At 38.0% G+C, this 23,515-nt stretch overlaps 1 protein-coding gene across 4 annotated transcripts in view; it reads left to right on the top strand.

Annotated features, from left to right (window-relative positions):
* The window catches only part of GOSR1 (golgi SNAP receptor complex member 1), a 34,875-nt gene extending 11,608 nt beyond the window's left edge, over positions 1–23,267 (top strand). For 2 of the 4 annotated variants that reach the window (XM_055577040.1, XM_055577039.1), the window contains exons 5-9: positions 1,927–2,018; positions 6,164–6,238; positions 13,847–13,876; positions 19,948–20,030; positions 22,707–23,267. In XM_055577040.1, the coding sequence (XP_055433015.1) occupies positions 1,927–2,018; positions 6,164–6,238; positions 13,847–13,876; positions 19,948–20,030; positions 22,707–22,831 (405 nt within the window). In that variant the 3' untranslated portion in view covers positions 22,832–23,267. Of the gene's footprint in view, positions 1–1,926; positions 2,019–6,163; positions 6,239–13,846; positions 13,877–15,228; positions 20,034–22,695 lie in introns of those variants that run through there. The other 2 variants (XM_055577042.1, XM_055577041.1) reach the window with 2 other exon arrangements.
* Positions 23,268–23,515: the final 248 nt, after the last annotated feature.

Raw genomic sequence — 23,515 nt, 5'->3', positions numbered from 1 at the left:
CAGCCTACCAGGCTCCTCTGTCCATGGGATTTTCCAGGCAAGAGTACTGGAGTGGGGTGCCATTGCCTTCTCCGAAGGACTTTACTAAGCAAGACCTATTACCAGAAACTTTAACAAGTGATACACTGATAGAAATAAGAAAAAGGGAACCCAATAGAAAAGTGGGAAAAGGACTTAAACTTATTTACAGGAAATGAGTGGCCAAATTCATAAAAAGATGGTCAGCCACATTCTCAAATGAAAAAATGCAAATCAAAATGAGATAAGATTTTTCACCTGTCAGATTAGCAAATACTGAACCATTTGTAACCCATTTATGGCAAGAGTGCAGAAAAATAGACACTCTTCATTTTCTGGGAATGTAAGTTGTAGCCTTTCTAGAAAGCATTTTAGCACTATCCAAATTTTTGTGTAAGATTGTTTGACCCAGTTATTCTACCAGGCATTTACCCTTTAAATGTACCTAGAGAGTACAATAAAATATATACACAGCTTGTTTATTGAAGCTCTTTTTAACAGCCAGAAAAAGGGAAAAAAGGCAACTAAATTGTTTATCGTAGGGAATTTATTAAATTACGGCAGTGGTGGCGCTGGTGGTAAAGAATCCGCCTGCCAACACTGGAGACACAAGAGACGCTAGTTTGATCCCTGGATTGGGAAGATCCCCTGGAGGAGGGTGTGGCAACCCACTCCAGTATTCTTTCCTGGAGAATCCCATGAACAGAGGAGCCTGGCGGGCTACAGCCCATAGGGTAGCAAAGAGTCAGGCACAACTGAAGCAACTTAGCACTTAACATGCAGTCATAATTTAAAAATTACATATTAAATTTTAAAAAATATAGATTCAGTTTGCTAATAGGGAAAGATTACTTGATATTTTATGAACTTAAAAGATTACAGCAGACTATGAGGGTTTTTTAGCATAAATGAAAGAAATAATAAACTTGTATACGCAAAAACATATTTCCTGAAAGAAACTGAAAGAAAAGGTGCTCTTTTAGTTCATGGTGCCCCACATGCTTGTATAATTTTTGCTTCTAAAGGATCAATAGGGGCTCTCTGGGAGGTGGGATTATGTTTTTTTATCTTTTTAATATATTTATCTGAATTTTTAAAAGCAACGAATATTCCTTAATAACTTAAAAATATGGTAGAAAAAAGAAAAGGAAATATTCTAAAATTATTTTATTCTTTACGATCCTCTTCATTTGATTGGTTTAGAAATAACTTTCTGCAGGAGTTCCAAAATGATGAAATTTGAAAATAAGCCCCATTGGGTACACTAATGAGTAGAAAGAGCTTCCAAATTTTTATCTTAGGCTATTTGAATTTATTTTATCTGAGGATTATTTTTTCTTTACAATTCTGCCCTGTAAGACAGGGTATGAGAGGATACACAGGATGGTGATCTAATGGCACTATTACCCTCGTGCCAGGCTTCCCAGGAGGCGCTCTAGTGGCAGAGAACCTTCCTGCCAGTGGAGGAGATGGAGGAGACCTGGGTTTGATTCCTGGGTCGGGAAGATCCCCTGGAGGAGGGCATGACAACCCACTCCGGTATTCTTGCCTGGAGAATCCCATGGGCAGAGGAACCTGGCAGGCTGTAGTCCAGTGGGTTGCAAAGAGTTGGACAAGACTGAAGTGATTTCACAAACACACGTACATACATACAACTGAAGTGACTGCACACACACATACCACACCACACACACACACACCACTACCACCACCCCTCTGGTGCCAAACTGTTTTCACTTGAAAAAAGTTGGTCACTCTTCGGGAAACTGATTATAATGGCATTTTTACCTCTTGACAATTAGATTTCTCAAATAGCAGTTTTCTTGACAGAGATTTGTAGTATAACAATACATAACTGGCTCAATAAGGTAAAAGTTTATGTTGAGACTGGATATTAATTTATTGCAGGATTATACACATGAATTCCATAAAACCAAAGCAAACTTTGTGGCAATACGGGAAAGGGAGAATCTCATGGGATCAGTACGAAAGGATATTGAGTAAGTTACCTTTTATATTATTTTGTAGGGTGTTTACTCAGAATTAGATTAAAAGTGTATCCATGATTAACAACAAATTGAGTAGCAGAACCATGATTTAGATTTCAGGGTTTCTATTTCGCATTTCACAGTTCTTTAAACATTGCTGCTCCAATATGGTCCTAATCTACTCTGCTGGTCTTATCTCCAGCTTACCCTAGTTTTATCATTGACTCTTGCCAACCGTGACTTTCCTGTCTTAATTCAAAGTCCAGTTCGGATGATGTCTTCGTGAGTTTTCCTCTGATTGCCTCCTACCCACCTTGAGCATTATGTTAATAACATCACCAATAACCAAAGCTCTGTGTGTTTCCCTTCCTCATGACCCTTTCTGTCCCTCTACCCTCTCCCTTACCACAACAATTACATACTTAAGTAGCTATTAGAGTAGCCTTTACTGCCCCAGAATCCTAAATCTGTTTTTTCCAGGTTTTATACAGACTCATAGCTTTACGTCAAATTATTTAAGGACTCCCAGCATTTTTATGCTGCTCTTAATCCATAATTTTTGACTGTGTTCTTTTCCTCCCTCCCTTTACCTCACCTTTAATAAGCATTTTATACACAGTTTTGAATTTTTTTTTACAGCTGTTCTTGACTGACAAGGTCAGATCCATTGGGCATCTAATTAAAGCTGCAGTCCTCCCACTTTTAGGCCGTCTGTTGAGACCTTTCCTTGTCTCACTTATGGTATTTAGGTTTCATAAGTACGATACTGATGATTCATGAACTGTGATGTGTACTACCATCTTATGAACTGTACATATCATGTGTACTCTGACAAATGTTGTCTTGGAGTTCCTTTACTTTGTTGTAACAGTAAGACAGTTTTACAGCATAAACCACTTAATATTCATTCTATTCAAAATTTTTGTCCAAAACTCTAAACCCAGAATTGTCCAGTCATCAGTTATGTTTTTACCTCCAGAAATTATCTTGGAAAATTAATTTTTATTGTTTGTCTCTGTTTTATCTGTTTTTCTTATATTTAGTCATATGTACTTTGTATAACATATAGGAGTAAAGAAAATGAAACATTTTTGCTGTATTTGGAATTTTGTATTATTATTAGTTCTCAGGCACATATAGGTCTTGTGTCTAGTTTCTTTATAATCTGTATACATATATATTTTAAAGAATGCATTGAGAACCAGTGTAACAGACAGCCTTTAATGTATAGTCATTTAGCTACCACACAATTTGTGGGAATTGCTAGACTATATTCCAGTGTAATAACTTGTTTTCTTAAAGTTTATCATGAAAGAAATATGTTCATCCATTTGCTAAACTATTTCTTGATTACTGTTAGATAATATGTCAGTTGCAGTAGCAGGTAGAAATGAAAAGATTAACTTGGCCCTTTAGATGCTGGAGGGGAGTAAGCACATACTCAAATTAGTGTAATATATGGCAAAATATAGTTAATGAGATGAGATATAGTAGTAATACACTCTGTGGATCACTATTAAATTAGAGAAAGTAATACACTGTGTGGATCATGACAAACTGAAAAATTCTTAGAGATGGGACCACCTGACCACCTCTTGAGAATTCTGTATGCAAGTCAAGAAGCAACAGTTAGAACTGGACATGGAACAACAGACTGGTTCCAAATTGGGAAAGGAGTACATCAAGGCTGTATATTGTCACCCTGCTTATTTAACTTATATGCAAAGTACATCATGAGACATGCTGGGCTGGATGAAGCACAAGCTGGAATAAAGACTGCTGGGAGAAATATCAATAGCCTCACATATGCAGATGACACCACCCTTATGGCAGAAAGTGAAGAAGAACTAAAGAGCCTCTTAATGAAAGTGAAAGAGGAGAGTGAAAAAGTAGGCTTAAAGCTCAACATTCAGAAAACTAAGATCATGGCATCTGGTCCCATCACTTCATGGGAAATATATGGGGTAACAGTGGAAACAGTGACAGACTTTATTTTGGGGGGCTCCAAAATCACTGCAGATGGTGACTGCAGCCATGAAATTAAAAGACGCTTGCTCCTTGGAAGAAAAGTTATCACCAACCTAGATAGCATCTTGAAAAGCAGAGACATTACTTTGCCAACAAAGATCCGTCCAGTCTAAGGTATGGTTTTTCCAGTAGTCATGTATGGATGTGAGAGTTGGACTGTGAAGAAAGCTGAGCACTGAAGAATTGATGCTTTTGAACCGTGGTGTTGGAGAAGACTCTTGAGAGTCCCTTGGACTGCAAGGAGATCCAACCAGTCCATTCTGAAGGAGATCAGCCCTAGGATTTCTTTGGAAGGAATGATGCTGAAGCTGAAACTCCAGTACTTTGGCCACCTCATGCGAAGAGTTGACTCATTGGAAAAGAGTCTGATGCTGAGAGGGATTGGGGACAGGAGGAGAAGGGGACAACAGAGGATGAGATGGCTGGATGTAATCACCGACTCAATGGACATGAGTTTGAGTGAACTCCGGGAGTTGATAATGGACAGGGAGGCCTGGCATGCTGCGATTCATGGGGTCGCAAAGAGTTAGACACGACTGAGCAACTGAACTGAACTGAACTGAATCTTTTGATAGAGATATAAATTATTAGTCCCATTTTATAAAACTAGGTATTAGGAGTCTTGTTTGAGGTTTACTGGTTCATGGACTTCCCAGGTGGCTCAGTGGCAAAGAATCTGCCTGCCAAGCAGTAGACATGGTTTCAATCCCATTCCTGGGTTGGGAAGATCCCCTGGAGAAGGAAATGGCAACCCCCTCCAATATTCTTGCCTAGGAAATCTCATGGACTGAGGAGCCTGGGTGGGCTCCGTGGGGTCGCAAAAGAGTCGGACACAACTGACCAACTAAACAACATTAGTCTTCCAAGTCCAGTGTGGTACTGGTTATATTGTGCAGCTTTCCCTGGTGTTTTCTTTCCTGCTGCGCTTTGCACATTAGAACCTGCTCTCAGGTCGTGGTTCACTTTAATGGCATGACCCCCTTTTGTCTCACTGCAGTATGTGTGCAGTTACTTGAATTTTTTTGTTGTGGTTCTTGATACTTTGTAAGTAAAGAACTGAAACATGAAAATGTTGGTAGTAACGATACAAAGCATTTTCTTGTAAATTGTAATGAACTCAAGCCAGGACAGAAATCGTGAAGTACTCCACAGTTGGCAGATCCTTAGCTTCCCTTTAGGGCAACATTCCCTTTCAGTGGCTTCCCTACCTCATGTGCTGTGTTGTAATCAATCAGGAGTATTATTCCCACTTGGGGAAAATAAAGACAAGAGGAAATAATAGAGAAAGAAAGGAAAGGCTCTAAAAGCCCCTGCTTTCCTCATCTTTTACAGTACCCTCCCAAACCTCATTCTGCAAGATGGACGATACAAAGTTTCTTGAAGCCACTGTGTTCTTCCACACCCCATGACACTGCACATGCAATCCTTCCTTCCTGAAATAATCCTCCACTTTTTACAACTGTACATTATCACTTGTTTTGTAGGGTATTCTTTATGGATTTTCTCTGCTTAAGAAGGTTTCTGTATTTCTCACAAGCTCTGTAATCTACCTTCTGCCCTATAGTAATGACTACTCTCTTCTTTTGTATATAAATATTATAGTATTTATATAGTATTATAGTAATAGTTCCTATTACACGGAATTAAAATTAAATAATTTATGTACCTGTCTAAACTATGAACAACTCATGGCTAAGTAGCATGTTTTACTGTTAAAATGTGTGGTACCTAAGAGATGTTGAATAAATATTTGCCGAGTTAATGAATAAACAAATGAATGAATGTATATTCTCTTTTCATGTACTTTAGTGAGTTGGACTTTTTGGCAACTGATACAAAATACACATTTTTAGAAGTTATCAAATGTATATATAAAATTTAAAAAAGGAAAAGTAAGATTTTTGTCTAAGAATGTTGGATTATTTTGGTGAAAAATAAATTCTTAAACTAGAAAGCCGTGTATATTTATCTATCATAGATGCCATTTTTAAAAGGAGATAAAAAGGATTATACATTTTAGTTGTATATGGAGAGGCTCAATTTGTCCACTTTGGATATTACTGGAGTAATCATTTAATCATTTTTTATAGTGTCTGCCAACAAACGTTCTAAAATTTTCTTTCTTCTAGGTCATATAAAAGTGGGTCTGGAGTAAACAACAGAAGAACTGAACTATTTTTGAAAGAACATGACCACCTTCGAAAGTAGGTATTATTGAATAAATGCATACTATGTGGTACATACTTATTAATTTATTTACACATATAGCAGACATTTTGTGCTGTTTATTATACCGAATGCTTTACCAGTGCTAATTCATTTAATTCTTCTAATGAAAGAATTACAACTTTTCTGACCATAATTAGGAAAGATAGGATGCTATCAAATATATACACAAAAGTCTGCATTCACATTACTTATTTGTTAATGTAATTTGTAATGTATTAGTAACTGTGAGGAGAAGGCAATGGCACCCCACTCCAGTACTCTTGCCTGGAAAATCCCATGGACGGAGGAGCCTGGCAGGCTGCAGTCCATGGGGTCGCTAAGAGCTGGACACGACTGAGCGACTTCACTTTTACTTTTCACTTTCATGCATTGGAGAAGGAAATGGCAACGCACTCCAGTATTCTTGCCTGGAGAATCCCAGGGACGGTGGAGCCTGATGGGCTACCGTCTATGGGGTTGCACAGAGTCGGACACGACTGAAGCGACTTAGCAGTAACTGTGAAATGAAGTCGCTCAGTCATGTCCGACTCTTTGCGACCCCATAGACTGTAGCCTACAATAGACTCTAGCCTACCATAGGCTCTAGCCTACCATAGACTCTAGCCTACAGGCTTCTCCATCCATGGGATTTTCCAGGCAAGAGTACCAGAGTGGGTTGCCATTTCCTTCTCCAGGGGATCTTCCCAACCCAGGGATCGAACCAGGGTCTCCCACATTGCAGGCAGACGCTTTACCCTCTGAGCCACCAGGGAAGCTGTAACTGTAATATGTCTTTTGTTACCTTAATGTTTGTTTCCTTTAGCAAGTCTGTTGCTCTAATACTTTGTCTACTACGGTAGGTTAATAGTAATATAGATACTGACTTATATTGGCATGGCTTGATACTACTTATATATGTCAAGAAGCTTTATAAAGGGTAATTAGCCATACATCAAATTCAAAGAAAATATCTTTTCTAAGAGCTCAAAATACCTAAAAACTTGGATGAACTGTATGTATGTGTATGTATATGTACAGACACACACACGTACACATATATATAAAAATGTATATATATATTTTAAAATAAGCCACCATACTCTATTCCTGCTTCATCTAGTTTTCTTCTGAAATATACTGGTTTCTTTAATTATTTTCTTTGTATTTTGTTATAGAACTTAAGGATCAGAAAATTACTTAAACTCTCTGAATTCGGCCTCTAAACACTTGAATAGCTAATAACCATGATAGTTAAATGATATGAATTATGCTTTTGTTGCTGAATGTCATAAATTAATCATGTCCATATGAGCTTAATGTACTATTCAGTTTACTTTTCTTTGAAGATCACCACTTTAAATATGAGCTGTTGAAATCAGAACATGGAAAGATCAAGACCATTTTAGTAGAACTCTGGCTACTTCTAGTGTCAGAAAGTTTTTAGTGTTTTTTTCTTAGTATGTTAAACATTACTGATTGGCACAAGGGGGCAGTCTTTCCTAGAGTAGCTTATAGTTATTTATAGCTTTGGTAGTTCTTTTTGTATTTGATAAAGACCACCACAAAAGAATTTTGCATTATATCTGAAAACATATTAATATATTCTTTGGGTACAAAGTAAGGAATAGGATACTCAAGTAGCGCAAAAATAAAGATGAGCTTGCATTAACATTTTTATATTCATCAACCCCAAAAGAAGTTAAACAGAAATGCAGTTGTTTACTTTAAGGATTATTTGATGCTGAAAAGAGTTTATCAGTTATGTAAATTAATATTCTTTATTTCAGAACACATGGTCATAAATTTTATATGAAAATTTTTACTTTTGCGTTCATTAGTAATTCAAAGAAAACCCTTCCCACTGTCCATTTTACAGGGGGAAAAATACATTAATTTAAGGTCACACAGCTTAAATGATGTATTTAGGGTTATAAAAAATAGCAGTAAGATTGGCTATCAAAAGGTATTTTCCATTTTTGTTTCTCGGGTGATTTTATGTAGGATATGTGAAGTGAAGTTGCTCAGTTGTGTCCAACTCTTTATGACCCCATGGACTGTAGCCTACCAGGCTCCTCAGTCTGTGGGATTTTCCAGGCAAGAGTACTGGAGTGAGTTGCCATTTCCTTCTCCAGAGGATCTTCCCCACCCAGGTCTCGAACCCGGGTCTCCTGCAGTGTAGGCAGACGCTTTACCATCTGAGTCACCAGGGAAGTCCTATGTAGGATATACTTTACATATATTCCTTTCAGCATTCTTGTGAACAAGTTTGTATGTGCTCATTCTATAAAGAAAGAAACTAAGGCAGGATGAAGTTGAGTGGAATATGAGCTGATGAACTTGAGGGGAGCTGTTAAGTTACATAATAGATTATATTGTATTGGTATACAAGGTTTTTCTAGAGATTTCAGAAACAAATTATAAAATGCTTCCTTAATATTTCATATTCTTTATGACTCAGGTAGGTTTTTATGATTTCAGTCCTTTTATACCATTTATCGAAAAACAACAAATGGGAACTGTGATTCCTCACATTTTCTCTTAGTCTTTCTGTTTCTGCTGTAAACAAATTTGTTGACATTAAAAAAAAATTTTTTTTACACCAAAATATTTGTTAAAATACTTTGAGGGGAGAAAAGAAGCAAAAACTGTCTCCCCATTAAACGTGACTTCCTGTGTATATTGTTTGTAATGAAGACAGTGTGGTATTGGTGAAAGAACAGACAGACAGATCAGTAGAACAGAAGAGAAAGTCCAGAAACAGACACACAAATATAATCAAATACTCCTTGACTATATTTGTGTAGAGTAGAGGCAGTTCTATGGAGAAGAGGTAGTCTTTTGAATAAGTGGTGTGGGAACAACCGGACATCAACATGCAAAAAAATGAATATAGACACTGACCTTATACCTTTCCCCACAATAACTCAGAACAGATCATAGATCTAAATATAAAGTACAAAACTACTAGAAGTTTTACAACACAGGAGAAATTCTAGGTAACATTGGGTTTGGCAATGTATTTTTAGATATAATGACAAAAACATCATGAACAAAAATGTTAAGATTGAATTCATTAAAATGAAAAACCTCTGCACTGTCAAGATGATGAAGTGGACTGGAAGAACATACTTGTAAAACATATCTGATAAAGGACTGTTATCCAAAACACACAAAGAACTCTTAAAACTCAATAGTTTCAGTTCAGTTCAGTCGCTCAGTCATGTCCAACTCTTTGTGACCCCATGGACTACAGCACGCCTGGTCTCCCTGTCCATCACCAACTCCTGGAGTTTACTCAAACTCCCGTCTATTGAGTCTGTGATGCCATCCAACCATCTCATCCTCTGTTGTCCCCTTCTCCTCCTGCCTTCAATCTTTCCTGACATCAGGGTCTTTTCCAATGAGTCAGTTCTTCACATCAGGTGGCCAAAGTATTGGAGTTTCAGCTTCAGCATCAGTCCTTCCAATGAATTTTCAGGACGATTTCCTTTAGGATGGACTGGTTGGATCTCCTTGCAGTCCAAGGGACTCTCAAGAGTCTTTTCCAACACCACAGTTCAAAAGCATCAATTCTTCAGCGCTCAGCTTTCTTTATAGTCCAACTCTCACATCCGTACATGACCACTGGAAAAACCATAGCTCTGACTAGATGGACCTTTGTTGGCAAAGTAATGTCTATGCTTTTTAATAGACTGTCTAGGTTGGTCATAACTTTTCTTCCAAGGAGCAAGCATCTTTTAATTTAATGGCTGCAGTCACCATCTGCAGTGATTTTGGAGTCCCAAAAAATAAAGTTGTCACTGTTTCCCCATCTATTTGCCATGAAGTGATGGGACCAGATGCCATGATCTTAGCTTTCTGAATGTTGAGTTTTAAGCCAGCTTTTTCACTCTCCTCTTTCACTTTCATCAGGAGACTCTTTAGTTCCTCTTCACTTTCTGCCATAAGGGTGGTGTCATCTGCATATGTGAGGTTATTGATATTTCTCCCTGCAATCTTGATTCCAGCTTGTGCTTCCTCCAGTCCAGCATTTCTCATGATGTACTCTGCATATAAGTTAAATATGCAGGTTGACAATATACAGCCTTGATGTACTCCTTTCCCAATTTGGAACCAGTCTGTTGTTCATGTCCAGTTCTAACTGTTGCTTCTTGACCTGCATACAGATTTTTCAGGAGGCAGGTTACATGGTCTGGTAGTTCCATCTCTTTCAGAATTTTCCACAGTTTGTGGTGATCCACATAATCAAAGGCTTTGGCATAGTCAATAAAGCAGAAGTAGATGTTTCTCTGGAATTCTCTTGCTTTTTCAGTGATCCAATAGATGTTGGCAATTTGATCTCTGGTTCCTCTGCCTTTTTTAAATACAGCTTGAACATCTGGAAGTTCACAGTTCACGTACTGTTGAAGCCTGGCTTGGAGAATTTTGAGTATTACTTTGCTAGCGTGTGAGATGGGTGCAATTGTGTGGTGGTTTGAGCATTCTTTGGCATTGCCTTTCTTTGGGACTGGAATGAAAACTGACCTTTTCCAGCTCTGTGGCCACTGCTGAGTTTTCCAAATTTGCTGCCATATTGAGTGCAGTGCTTTCACAGCATCGTCTTTTAGGATTTGAAATAGCTCAACTGGAATTCCATCACCTTCACTAGCTCTGTTTGTAGTGATGCTTCCTAAGGCCCACTTGACTTCACATTCCAGGATGTCTGGCCCTAGGTGAGTGTGAGTGATCACACCATTGTGATTATCTGGATCGTGAAGATCTTTTTTGTACAGTTCTTCTGTGTATTCTTGCCACCTCTTTTTAATAACTTCTGCTTCTGTTAGGTCCGTACCATTTCTGTCCTTTATTGAGCCCATCTTTGCATGAAATGTTCCCTTGGTGTCTCTAATTTCCCTGAAGAGATCTCTAGTCTTTCCCATTCTATCGTTTTCCTCTATTCTTTGCATTGATCACTGAGGAAGGCTTTCTTATCTCTCCTTGCTGTTCTTTGAAACTCTGCATTAAAATGGATATATCTTTCCTTTTCTCCTTTGCTTTTCGCTTCTCTTCTTTTTACAGCTATTTGTAAGGCCTTCCCAGACAGCCATTTTGCTTTTTTGCATTTCTTTTTCTTGGGGATGGTCTTGATTCCTGTCTCCTGTACAATGTCATGAACTCCCATCCATAGTTCATCAGGCACTCTATCAGATCTAGTCCCTTTAATCTATTTCTCACTTCCACTATATAGTCATAAGGGATTTGATTTATGTCATACCTGAATGGTCTAGTGGTTTCCCCCACTTTCTTCCATTTAAGTCTGAATTTGGCAATAAGGAGTTCATGATCTGAGCCACAGTCAGCTCCTAGTCTTGTTTTTGCTGACTGTATAGAGCTTCTCCATCTTTGGTTGCAAAGAATATAATCAGTCTGATTTTGGTGTTGATCATCTGGTGATGTCCATGTGTAGAATCTTCTCTTGTGTTGTTGGAAGAGGGTGTTTGCTATGACCAGTGCGTTCTCTTGGCAGAACTCTATTAGCCTTTGCCCTGCTTCATTCTGTACTCCAAGGCCAAACTTTTACATTCCAGTCCCCTACACCTTTTCGGGGTGTTAGTTCTAGAAGGTCTTGTAGATCTTCATAGAACCGTTCAACTTCAGCTTCTTCAGCGTTACTGGTTGGGGCATAGACTTGGATTACTGTGATATTGAATGGTTTGCCTTGGAAATGAACAGAGATCATTCTGTCGTTTTTGAGATTGCTTCCAAGTACTGCATTTTGACTCTTCTGTTGACTATGATGGCTACTCCATTTCTTCCAAGGGATTCTTGCCCACAGTAGTAGATACAATGGTCATCTGAGTTAAATTCACCCATTCCAGTCCATCTTAGTTCGTTGATTCCTAGAATGTTGATGTTCTAGGTAACGTCATGTGATCATAAAACAAAATTTCTGTGCTACATAAACCATAAAAAATGCAAGTAAAGGTATTCCTGGGACTTCCCTAACTGTCCAGTGGTTGAGAGTCTGCTTTCCAATATAGGGGATGCAGGTTCGATCTCCTGTAGGGAACTAAGATCCCACACACTGCATAGTGACCAAAAAAAGAAAGAAGGGAAGACAAAAACAAAAAAAAAGATGTTCCTTGGGCTACCCAGACAAGAAACAAATGTGCCACTCTTTAATGGAAGAGTGGTTACAAATGATTTCTACATTCATCTTTGTTTTTTCAGTATTTTCCAAATGTTATCTGTAATATAAAACCCTGTTAGCACTTAGCTTTTTGTGTCCTACTGTAGCTTAATAGTATCGTTCACATGTCTTAGAAGATATTTATATAAAAGTAAAGAAGACATAGGGTCCCTTTGGTTAACTGTAAGTAGGCGGAAGACTGAAATCACCACAGTGCTTGATGTAAATTATCTCATTTCTTGGTGACAACTTCATCAGATTTTTTTTTACAGTTTACAAAGGGATCAGTTTTTACATTTTATTTATTACATACTTGCTTGTTTGTTTTCTTGCTTGCTTACTCATTTACTTGTTTATTCTTTTATTCACCTCCTCTTTTAAAAGATTCTTATTAGTTATTAACCTAAATGGTTTTGCCAAGTTCTTATATTTTGTTAAACTGCTTTAAAATATGTGCTTGAAATTTGTATCATTTGCAGTTTGTATATTGAGGGAAATGAATTACCTTTTAAGCAGAATTAATATCTAAGTGTGGCTTTAGTGATTCCTTGGTACAGTAATTGATGACAAAATTTAGCTCATTGTTTTCAGCTAGTTTAAATTGGTTTCTTGAAAGAAACAGAAACTTGTTGCTTAATCACAGACAATAGGTGCCTCTTTGGAATACCTCTGGGCTGTTATGAAGTATTTGTTTACGAAGGATGATTCCACTTGATTATATATTATGTATCCCCAAAGGAGAGTAATTTTAAATTGTTTTTACTAGATTGTGGTGTCTTTATGGTAAATGGATACATATGTCTGGGAATTTGTTTCTGCTGTAAAGCTCCCCTTTTACCAAGCTTAGCTACCTGTGCATTCCTCCCTAAAATGGATTTTTTGGAGGTGTCTTTCTTTCCAGTATTTGATGCATAAGTGGAAATGTTTCACTGATCAACAGTGCATTGGTATCTTTATTCAGATTCTTGAATTCTAAAGTGTGGCAAGCTGAGAATTGATTTTGTTTTTCAAAAAAGGAAGAAATTTTAAGATGTAAATAATTACTGCTTATAGGCATTGAAACTATTGCCTATCCTGACTCAACAATTTGGCTGTAATTCTGAAGTTTTGGATAGACAGTGGTGACAACTTGGAGCTATCTAGATTAAAGAAGTAGTTTTATTTTTTTGTGCTCTAATTAAAACTGTTCTGACTTTAATTATTAAGTATCTCTGTGGAAGAAATAGATTTAAGCCAACAAATTAAGATGAAAACTATATATGTGGGTTAACTAATTTCAGAGTCCAGAATTTTCTCTAGCTGCTTTCAAAAGTGTGGGTGTTTTTCACATAAATGACTGGAAAAATAATCTACCTGTAAAATATAGAAAAATTAAGTGCAAGTTTTAAATGTGCTTTTAATAATTCCAGAATTTGAATTTTCTTTTTATTTGCAGCTCAGACCGTCTAATAGAAGAGACAATAAGGTAGGAAAAATGGGGGTTTTTTGTTTTTTGTTTGCACATTAATGAACAGATGAAGTTAATCCTATAACTAAAGTCAGTTAATCTTCTTAAAGATGGGAATTTTATTATATGGTAATGTATTTTTACTATGACTTCCCCTTATAAGATACTTGAAGCCTAAAACATTTGTTTCCGAACTATTGGCATTAGGGTGTTTTACCTAGGTTAATTTTCCTAGTGAGTTCATTCTCAATATTTTCAGCCTCTGTCTTTTTATTCTCACTTTTTAATGGAAAACAGTCTTGAACATGTGATTTGTTAAATGTCTTATATGTAACATTTATGTAGACTTGGTTTCTGTCATAGCAATTATAGAAAGTCTGCAGTAATTAGTATTATCTGTAATAATAGTGAAGTAACTTCTTGTTTAAGGTAAGGGAAATTTGTTGGTTTTAACTGCCTAATTCTCTAGGTTTGATAAATTTTTAAATACCTATTTTAAGACAGTAAAAAAAAAGTTAACTAGTAATGGTCTCAACTCTTCAAAATTAAGCATTGTCTAAAGCACTTTTTCAGGAAAGGTAGCATGAAATACATGGAAACAGCAAACATTTGTATTCTTATCATAGACTTTGGTATTGTGTTCAGGGCTTCCCAGGTGGTGAAGGTCCTGCCTGCCAATGCAGGAGACGTAAGAGACGTGGGTTCAATCCCTGGGTTGGGAAAACCCCTTGGAGGAGGGCATGGCAGCCCACTCCAGTTTTCTTGCTGGAGAATCCCATGGACAGAGGAGCCTGGAGGGCTGCAGTCCGTAGGGTTGCAAAGAGTTGGACCGACTGAAGCCACTTAGCATGCATTGTGTTCAAGGGTTGTACATGCTATATGTTGTTTAATCTCCTCAGTAACTCATGAGATAGGCACTAATCACTAGATACTATCTTCAAAACAAAAGAGAAGTTAAGGTAAGTAATTTGCCCATAATCACATTACTAAAAATAGTATTGAAGATTCAGATCCTCAAACCTGAGTCTCTAACTCTAGAGCAAGAGCTCTGTCTAAACCACTACTACATTTCCTGCCTTATTGAAAGAGGATGAGCTTTGGAGTATGATTTGGTTTGAAACCTGACTGTGCTACTTAATTAGATCTCTGTTCTTGAACAAGTTTCTTGGAATCTTCATGTTCTTATGTGCTTAAATGAATTGATGATAATACCTACCCTAAAAGATTGTTGTGAAAATTAAAGATAATATGACTAAAAAGATAATATAAGTAAAATCCTTGAATCAAGAAGATCCCCTGGCTGCTACTAAGTTAATTTAAATGGCAGCTCTATTATTAATTTTTTTAAACTGTTTATTTTGATATTTCAGGTTTCAGAAAAGTTCCAGTGGTACTGAGAGTTTCCACATACCTTTTACCTTAGATTCTCAAAATGTTATCATTTTGCCACATTTGCTTTTTCACTTTTTTTTTTCTGAACTACTTGTAAATAAGTTCCACACATGATGCCTCTTTACCTCTGAATATTTCAGTTTCAGTGTTCATATCCTGAAATTTTTATGTTGAAATGAGCTCATGGATTCTTATTGTATTCAGTGGATTATAGTGTGTTCCTGTAATTGAAAATCATAAATTATAATTTTATAATAAGATGAATTTATCATATCTTGGAATTTTGTTCAAATTTCATGCACTCAGTCTTCTATCCCTCCACAGTTTTCACAAAATTGCTTAATTGTTGACTGAAATATCTCCCTTTTGGCTCCTTTGCTTTCATCAGAGCATAAAGTTGGGTCACATTTTATCAGGGATTCTTTTCTTAAAGTTTCCCCATAATTCTACCTATAAAGTTTTACCTTTTCCTTTTGGAGCTATATTTTAAAAACAATGTACACAACTGAATATAAACTGGCATCAATTTGTTGAAAAGACCTAATATTTATAAGTTTATTCTTAAGCTTTAAATGTATAATTAGTATTATCTATTGTTGAAAAAATGGCTTCCTATGTATCTCATTGGTAAAGAATCCACCTTCCAAGCAGGAGATGTGGGTTGGATCCTTGAGTCTGGAAGATCCCCTGGAGAAGGAAATGGCAACCCACTCCAGTATTCTTGCCAGGAAAATCCCATGGACAGAGGAGCCTGGTGGGCTATAGTCCATGAGGTCGCAAAAGAGTCGGATACAACTGGACGACTAAACAACAATTGTTAAAAAAAAATGTCCGAGTTTAGTTCACAAGATAGGTGAGAATGTTGAAATTCCAGTAAACATCAATGGTTTATCATTTTAAAAGCATTACATGTTATTTGGAATTTGTTTTGTCCCTGCATATTTGACCCTTGAAATAACAACAGCCTAGATCTCACTCCACTTGACTCCAGATGGTGGAATGAGATAGGAAAGGATATCTAGATATACTTTGTGTGCTACTGGAAATCATGCATATTCAACAAGATAATAACATAATGTATGATGATAATATCTGTTCTCCAAGGAATACAAAGTGCTTTGCGGGAATTATTTTTTAATTTTCTCTACTTCTGAGTCAGAGTGCATAGGAGATAGTGATAGTCCCAGTTTAAGAAAACAGAGGGATATATGATTCAAAGATTGTTGCTCAGCCCAGGTTTGAATTGTTACTTTTTTCAAGGCTGTAGTACCTATTTTTAAATATCTGGTAAAGTAAATTTACTATAAAACAACTACATTTTTTTTTTTTTTCAAATATTTGCTTGCAGTTTATTTTGGTTTTTCTAAATAACATTCACATCTGTCAACAATAGGATGTTGGTTTCAGCCCCAACCCCCAATTCCTTACAAGTGTTTGTTCTCACACATTGGCTAGAACTGCCATTTGTTTTTTAGTCGCTAAGCCGTGTCCAGCCCTGTTGTACTCCATGGACGGTTGCACACTAGACTCCCCATGGGATTTCCCAAGCAAGGGTACTGGAGTGGGTTGCCATTTCCTTCTCCAAAACAACTACATTTTAAATGTATCATATTCTACCATAGATAGACACTTAACCTGAAAAATTAGGAATAAGAACTAGTGATACAAAGGATGTTGTTAGTTTCACTCTTCTTATGATCTTCTTGGATCTAAAATTCAATGTGAAGGCGAGGGTGGGATGATTTGTGAGAATAGCATTGAAACGTATATTACCATATGTAAAATAGATGACCAGTGCAAGTTCGATGCGTGGAGCAGGGAACCCAAGCCAGTGCTCTGGGATAACCCAGAGGGATAGTGTGTGTGCAGAGGGAGGTTCAGGATGGTGGGGGCACGTATTTGCCTGCGGCCAATTCACATTGATGTATGGCAAAAAAAAATCACTATATTGTAAAGTGATTATCCTCCAATTAAAATCAATTAATTAAAAAAGTAAAATTTAATGTGTTATAAAATTGACACTGCCTGCCTCTTTCTGCTTGAATCTTGACTGGTTGTGCTTTAGACCTGGTGCATTCACTGTCCGGGTCCTGGGATGTCTTTTTACCATTATCCTACAATGACCTCCTTAAATGGAATCACTTATTTCTAGGATTTACTGTCTTCTACTTTCTTAGTTTATCCCCTCATTATGTTGGGCCATGTTCTTTAGTAGCTTCCTCAGAAAGAATAAGAAGTAAATTTTTTGGACTTTACACATCTCAAAAAAGTTTCTATTCTACCTATATTCTTTTTTTTCAATTTTATTTATTTTCTTTTTGGCTGCACTAGGTCTTTGCTGCTTTGCATGGGCTTTCTCTAGTTGTGGTGGACGAAGGCTACTCTTCATTGCAGCGCATGGGCTTCTCGTTGTGGTAGCTCCTCTTGTTGCAGAGCACAGCCTCTAGGCACACAGGCTCAGTAGTTATGGCTAGCAGGCCCTAGAGGCAGACTCAGTGGTTGTGGCGCATGAGCTTACTTGCTCCACATGTGGAATCCTCCTGGACGAGGGATCAAACCCATGTCTCCTGCATTGGCAGGCGGATTCCCATCCACCGGGCCCCAGAGAAGTCCCTATTCTACCCATATTCTTGATTCATTGTTTAGCTAAAAATCAGAATTGTAGGTTGAAAATAATTTTCACATTTTTTAAGGCATTGTTTCCAGTACTGCTCTTTAAGTCCAGTGCCAATTAAATTTTTATGTCCTTCGTAAATGATGGGCTTGCCTTGTGGCTCAGCTGGTAAAGAATCTACCTGCAATTCGGGAGACCTGGGCTCAATCTCTGGGTTGGGAAAATCCCCTGGAGAAGGGAAAGGATACCCACTCCAGTATTCTGGCCTGGAAAATTCCATGGGTGGTATAAGTTCATGGGGTCACCAAGAGTCAGACACGACTGAGCAACTTTCACTTTCACTTTTTGTAAATAATGTTTTTTCCCTCTGGAATCTTTTGGATCATCCCTTTTCCCCTATATTTGTGTTTAATCTCACCATGATGAGGTTGACATGCATCATTTTTAGTCTGTTTGATGGGCTCTTACAATCTGAAAACTTATCTTTAGATCTGAGAAATTTTCTTACATTTATCATTTTCTTCTCTCCTCCTTATTGATCTTCTTCTAAAAAACGTATGCAATTTATATTTGTCAAATATACCTAAATAAAGCAGGGAAGAAAAAGAATTCACTTAAAATACAGTTACTACATTGGTTAATAATTTGGTGTGCTTCCATATTTTTCTCTCTGTAGCTTTTCATATCTGTGTAAAATGATTTTAAAAATATTAATGTATTCATTTAAAAAGGCAGACACATGTATAGTCATGCGTTTAGAAAAAGTGGAATGATATTAATCATATCAAGTTAGTTTGTGCCATCACCAAACTTGTCCATGACTTAAAACAGTAAGTTGTGAGAGGGTCATATGGGTAAGTGTTAACCCCTAAAAAGGGAAGGGGGGTTGCTTGTAGAATGCTAGTTACAGACACTGCAAGTGGGGTTCCTCTTCTTGACCGAGGATAAGAACTGGATGGTGGAAATACGTGATGGTCTAGGGAGCTGCCCTACTGTAGCCAATTACTGAATGGTGGAACAACAACATGCATTTCTCCTGGTTCCTTTTATCTTTCAATGTATATTTTTTTGAAGTGTAGTTCCTGTTGTTGTTCAGCTGCTAAGTTGTGTCTGACTCTCGTGACCCCATGGACGGCAGCATGCCAGGCCTCCATGCCCCTCACTATCTCCTGGAGTTTGCCCAAATTCATGTCCATTGCATCAGTGATGCCATCCAACCATCTCATCCTCTGTCACCCTCTTCTCCTTTTGCCTTCAAGCTTTCCCCACATTGGGGTCTTTTCCAGTGAGTTGGCTTCTCACATCAGGTGGCCAAAGTATTGGAGTTTCATTTGTCCTTCCAATTAATATTCAGGGTTGATTTCCTTTAGGATTAACTGAATTGATGTTCTTACAGTTCACGAGACTTTTAAGAGTCTTCTCCAGCACACTTTGAAAACATCAGTTCTTTGGCACTTAGCCTTCTTTATGGTCCATCTCTCAAATCCATACATGGCTACTGCAAAACCATAGCTTTGACTGTATGGACCTTTGTCAGCAAGGTGATATCTCTGCTTTTTAATACACTATCTAGTTGGTTCTCCAATAGAATTTTGGAATATAATCTTTTCATAAATTAAGGGCTGGTTGTGTATAAATATTTTGTGATATCTTACACATTTGGTTCTATTTTTATAATTGTAATTCCCCACTTCCCTCTCAAAGAGTTTTTCCTGATTAAAGATGTTTTGGTAGCTGGCCCCTTTTAAAACCATTTTAAGAAGCTTTTGTAATGTGTGATTCGTCAGTTGTCTTATTTCATTTGTTACTTTGAATTTAAAAAAAAAAACAAAACACGGGAAATGGTTCACTGCTTTGTCCAAAAAAATATCGGAAGATAGCATTGGGGATAAAGTGATCATTCAGAAAAAGAACAATGGGAAGATGACTTGGGAAATGATTTTTTTTTTCATGTTCCTTCCCTGGTGCTTTTCAAAGCTGGTGTCATTCACCTTGGTTTTCTGTTCATTTTTATGTGTACAATGAATCCATGCACGCTTGTCTTAAACATCAATTGATGAGCTTCTCTTTTTCTCCCTTGCAGCATTGCTATGGCAACAAAAGAAAATATGACTTCACAGAGAGGAATGTTGAAATCAATTCAGAGTAAAATGAACACTTTGGCTAGTATCCTTTTGGACAGTTTGAAATCTGTGTTTTTAGGGGGAAAATCTCTGTGTGCTTCACCACTCTCTCTCTCCCCTGGGCAGATTGCTGTCAGCAGTGACAGTAGAAGTTGTCCGTAATTCTGTATTATGGATGTGCCCTGCGCTTGTACTTTGTGGAAGTTCATACTGTTAGTGCCATTTCTAAAAGACAGCACACCAGAAGTTTCATACTAGTAGATCTCGAAAAAAACGATAAATATAATTTCTAAATTATTCACAAAACTATTTTGCATCTTAAAAGCTCTTGAATCCATGTTAGAAGTCTACATTGTACACTATTTTTACACAGAGGTCATAAATTTTGTGCTTTTACTTCTTTCTTTTTTCATTTTGGAGAATAAGTCAGTGGCATATGCTTAGAAAGGGAGGGAAGTAGACAGCCATACATGTAAGTGCTGATCACTGCTGATTACCGTATTTTCATTTTGCACAAGCTGAACTCGAGTATAGATTTGCTGCTTGTTTGTTGTGACCTCTACCTTTTTTAGTTCTTCAGTTTCCCAGTTTAAATTAGTACTACTCATACTCTGAGAAATCCAGCAAGGAAACTGCTAAGACCAAAAACATTCTGTTTCCTTTGAGGAATCAAGCCTTTTAGAGAAAAAAAGTTTCCTTCCCCAATTACTAATAAGGAAAGGACCTATAATTTCAAAAGTTGAGTATCTTCTGACCTAGATAATTTGAGGTCACTTTTAGTTTGATCCCTTATTGGCCTAAGGAAAAGAATATCCTGAAGTGTGTTGATATTTTCCAGTTTTTGGTGAATCTTGTTCTTGCTTTGTGCTTCCCTGGTGGCTTAGACGGTAAAGCATCTGCCTACAATGCAGGAGACCTAGGTTCGATCCCTGGGTCAGGAAGATCCTCTGGAGAAGGAAATAGCAACCCATTCTAGTACTCTTGCCTGGAAAATCCCATGGATGGAGGAGCATGGTAGGCTGCAGTCCATGGGGTTGCAAAGAGTTGGACATGACTGAGCGACTTCACTCGCTTGTCACCCTAAGTACAAAACCATACATCTAAAATCATTTCTGTTTTATATAGGGCTTTGCAGTTAGTAGAGTACTCTGATATACATTATCTCATTTTATCAGTACAATAAGTTAGAATCATTTCCAAAAATATGTTTTAAAAAAATCAAATAAAATGGGTTTGATTAGTTAGGACTCCATAGAAAGATACTAATAGAAACCTAATTTACACTGACCTAACGAGGAAAAGGAGGGAATTAACTTGTTCATATGTCTGTAAAATTCAGGAGTAGAATTTGGCTTAATGGATGGCTTGGATGCAGAGGCTCAGATTTTATTATCAAGAATCTGCCTTTCCGTTCTCTGTTCCCCTCCTCCATCTCTCATTTCTGTTTACTTATGTGATAGCCTTATTCTCAGACACATTTTTTCCTCGTGCTGATACGAGATGGCTACCAGGGTCACCTCCTGCCAGATCAAAAATTATGAAATTTCTAACAGCTCTGGCACCTGTCCAAAGAGGACTGTGGTTGCCTCACTTGAGTCACTGCCTAACCCAGCCACTGGCCAAGGGGAGGGACTGTTCTCTCCTGCCAGCCCTGAGTGGGTATGCACACCTGATGGCAGAGGACAGCATCAGCCCCACCCAGTTACATGAACTGAATAGATGATTAGAGAAGGAGCAGGGAGAGTCCCCCAAAAGATAAATGAGGTAGAAATGTGTTCACTACAGACAGGGTTTCCTAATGTCAGCAGTTTTCTTCTTTCCTCTGAGGGCAGTGTTGACCCTTGTACCAAGCCAGAAAAGATTAAGTATCTGCTTTATATGAGATTTGTACCTGACACCATGTAAGTTTTTGTAGTCAGAAGCCACTGCTGGAAATGAAAACAGCACAGGACGCACAGGCGTGTGCTTTGATGACAACATACTACCAAGTGAGATACAGTACCAGGTCCAGTACGGTTGTGACTGCTGCAAGACTCCTGAACGGAATTTCCCTCTTGCCTTTTGTTGTGTTCCCCACAAAGGGCAGTCAGAGCAGTTTAACCCACCTTCTGACCCTGTTCCTGCCCACTCCTGCTAAGTGAATTTAAAATTTTTAAATAATTAACCAGTGTTTGATTATACAGACCCTTAGAGTTTGTTCCCACCAATTGTCTGAATCCAGGGGGGCTCATCACCCTGTGGGGAGATCGTGTACTCCTCAAAACCCTTCTGGAAGAACTTCCCAGTCTCCCAGGAAAGGGATTTAAGAGAGAGAGAGAGGAAGAGAAGGAAATGCAGGATGGTGGTGGTGGCTGGCTGTGCCTCCGCCTCCCTGCCCTGCAGCGTTCCTTCATTCCTGGCCACACTGGCTCCACCTGGACAGTACTCCCTCTGCACATGGCAGCAGTCATCACTGCTGCCTCCTCCTCTCTCTCAATGTATTCCTTTTTGTTATTCCTGCTCGGGTCCTGCAGTGTACCAGGGGACTCAAATTTGCTTGGGACTTTGAGCAGTAAGGCATTGGTGTTTGCTGCAGCTCCCTCAGTGTGATTTTCTTCCCCTCTGTTTCTTCTCATCATTTGTCTTTCTGGACTCCACTGATCTCTGTTTTTTGTGATTCCTGTGACTTTTCATTAAAGAGGCTTCTTCAACATATGACCTTAATAAAGATTCCCCAAAGATCGTTTTCCTGCTGTGAACAGCCTCATCCAGCGAATCAACCTTAGGAAGCGGCGAGACTCCCTCATCCTGGGTGGTGTTATTGGCGTCTGTACCATCCTGTTGCTGCTGTATGCATTCCATTGATGGGACATCCCAGGGACTCTTGACAGCCACCACTTTCACACCCTGATCCAGAAGAAGAAAAAATAGGAAGGAGAAGTTGACTGACCTGCTAATTAGCCTGACCAGCAGGATTCATTCAAGACTGATAGTGATGGACTCTGATGTGCTCAGGTTGAGCGGAAGTCACAGGTTTTCTGTGCTATCTTTTCTAACACACATTTCCCTCTGTTTTTAGTTTCTAAAAAAAAAGATGTTTTGTCTCCCCAAGAGGTAAGTAAACCCATCAGAAACAGAATTTCCATGCTTCGATGATAGTGTTGAAGGCTGATGACAAGCCAGGTCATGAGGCTGGACTCTTCAAAAAACCAGGCTTCTGTATATCCAAAGACTGCTTTCCTTTCAGCCACCAGATGGAGTTGTGAATAAAAATAGCTTTTTCCTTTTATTTTACACTCATGATGAGAAATCCCAAGTCATTTCTTGATAATCTCTGCTATAAATTTCTACTCTTTGTCCCCAACTTTTTTGGTGTTCAAAGAAAATGGCAGTTTTCAAAGAATCTTTGAGATTTTCACAGGCCATCTTCAGCACAGTTGAGGTTATCTGAAACAGAAGACAAGCACTGCAAAAAAGACTTTATCTTGTCTTTTAATCATGCCCACACTCAGGTTAACTGTATTCCTGGAAAAACCATCAAGAATGATA

This window comes from Bubalus kerabau, chromosome 4 (genome assembly GCF_029407905.1).
Source record: "Bubalus kerabau isolate K-KA32 ecotype Philippines breed swamp buffalo chromosome 4, PCC_UOA_SB_1v2, whole genome shotgun sequence".
Taxonomy (NCBI): Eukaryota; Metazoa; Chordata; class Mammalia; order Artiodactyla; family Bovidae; genus Bubalus; species Bubalus kerabau.
This window is presented reverse-complemented; position numbering and strand designations above follow the sequence as displayed.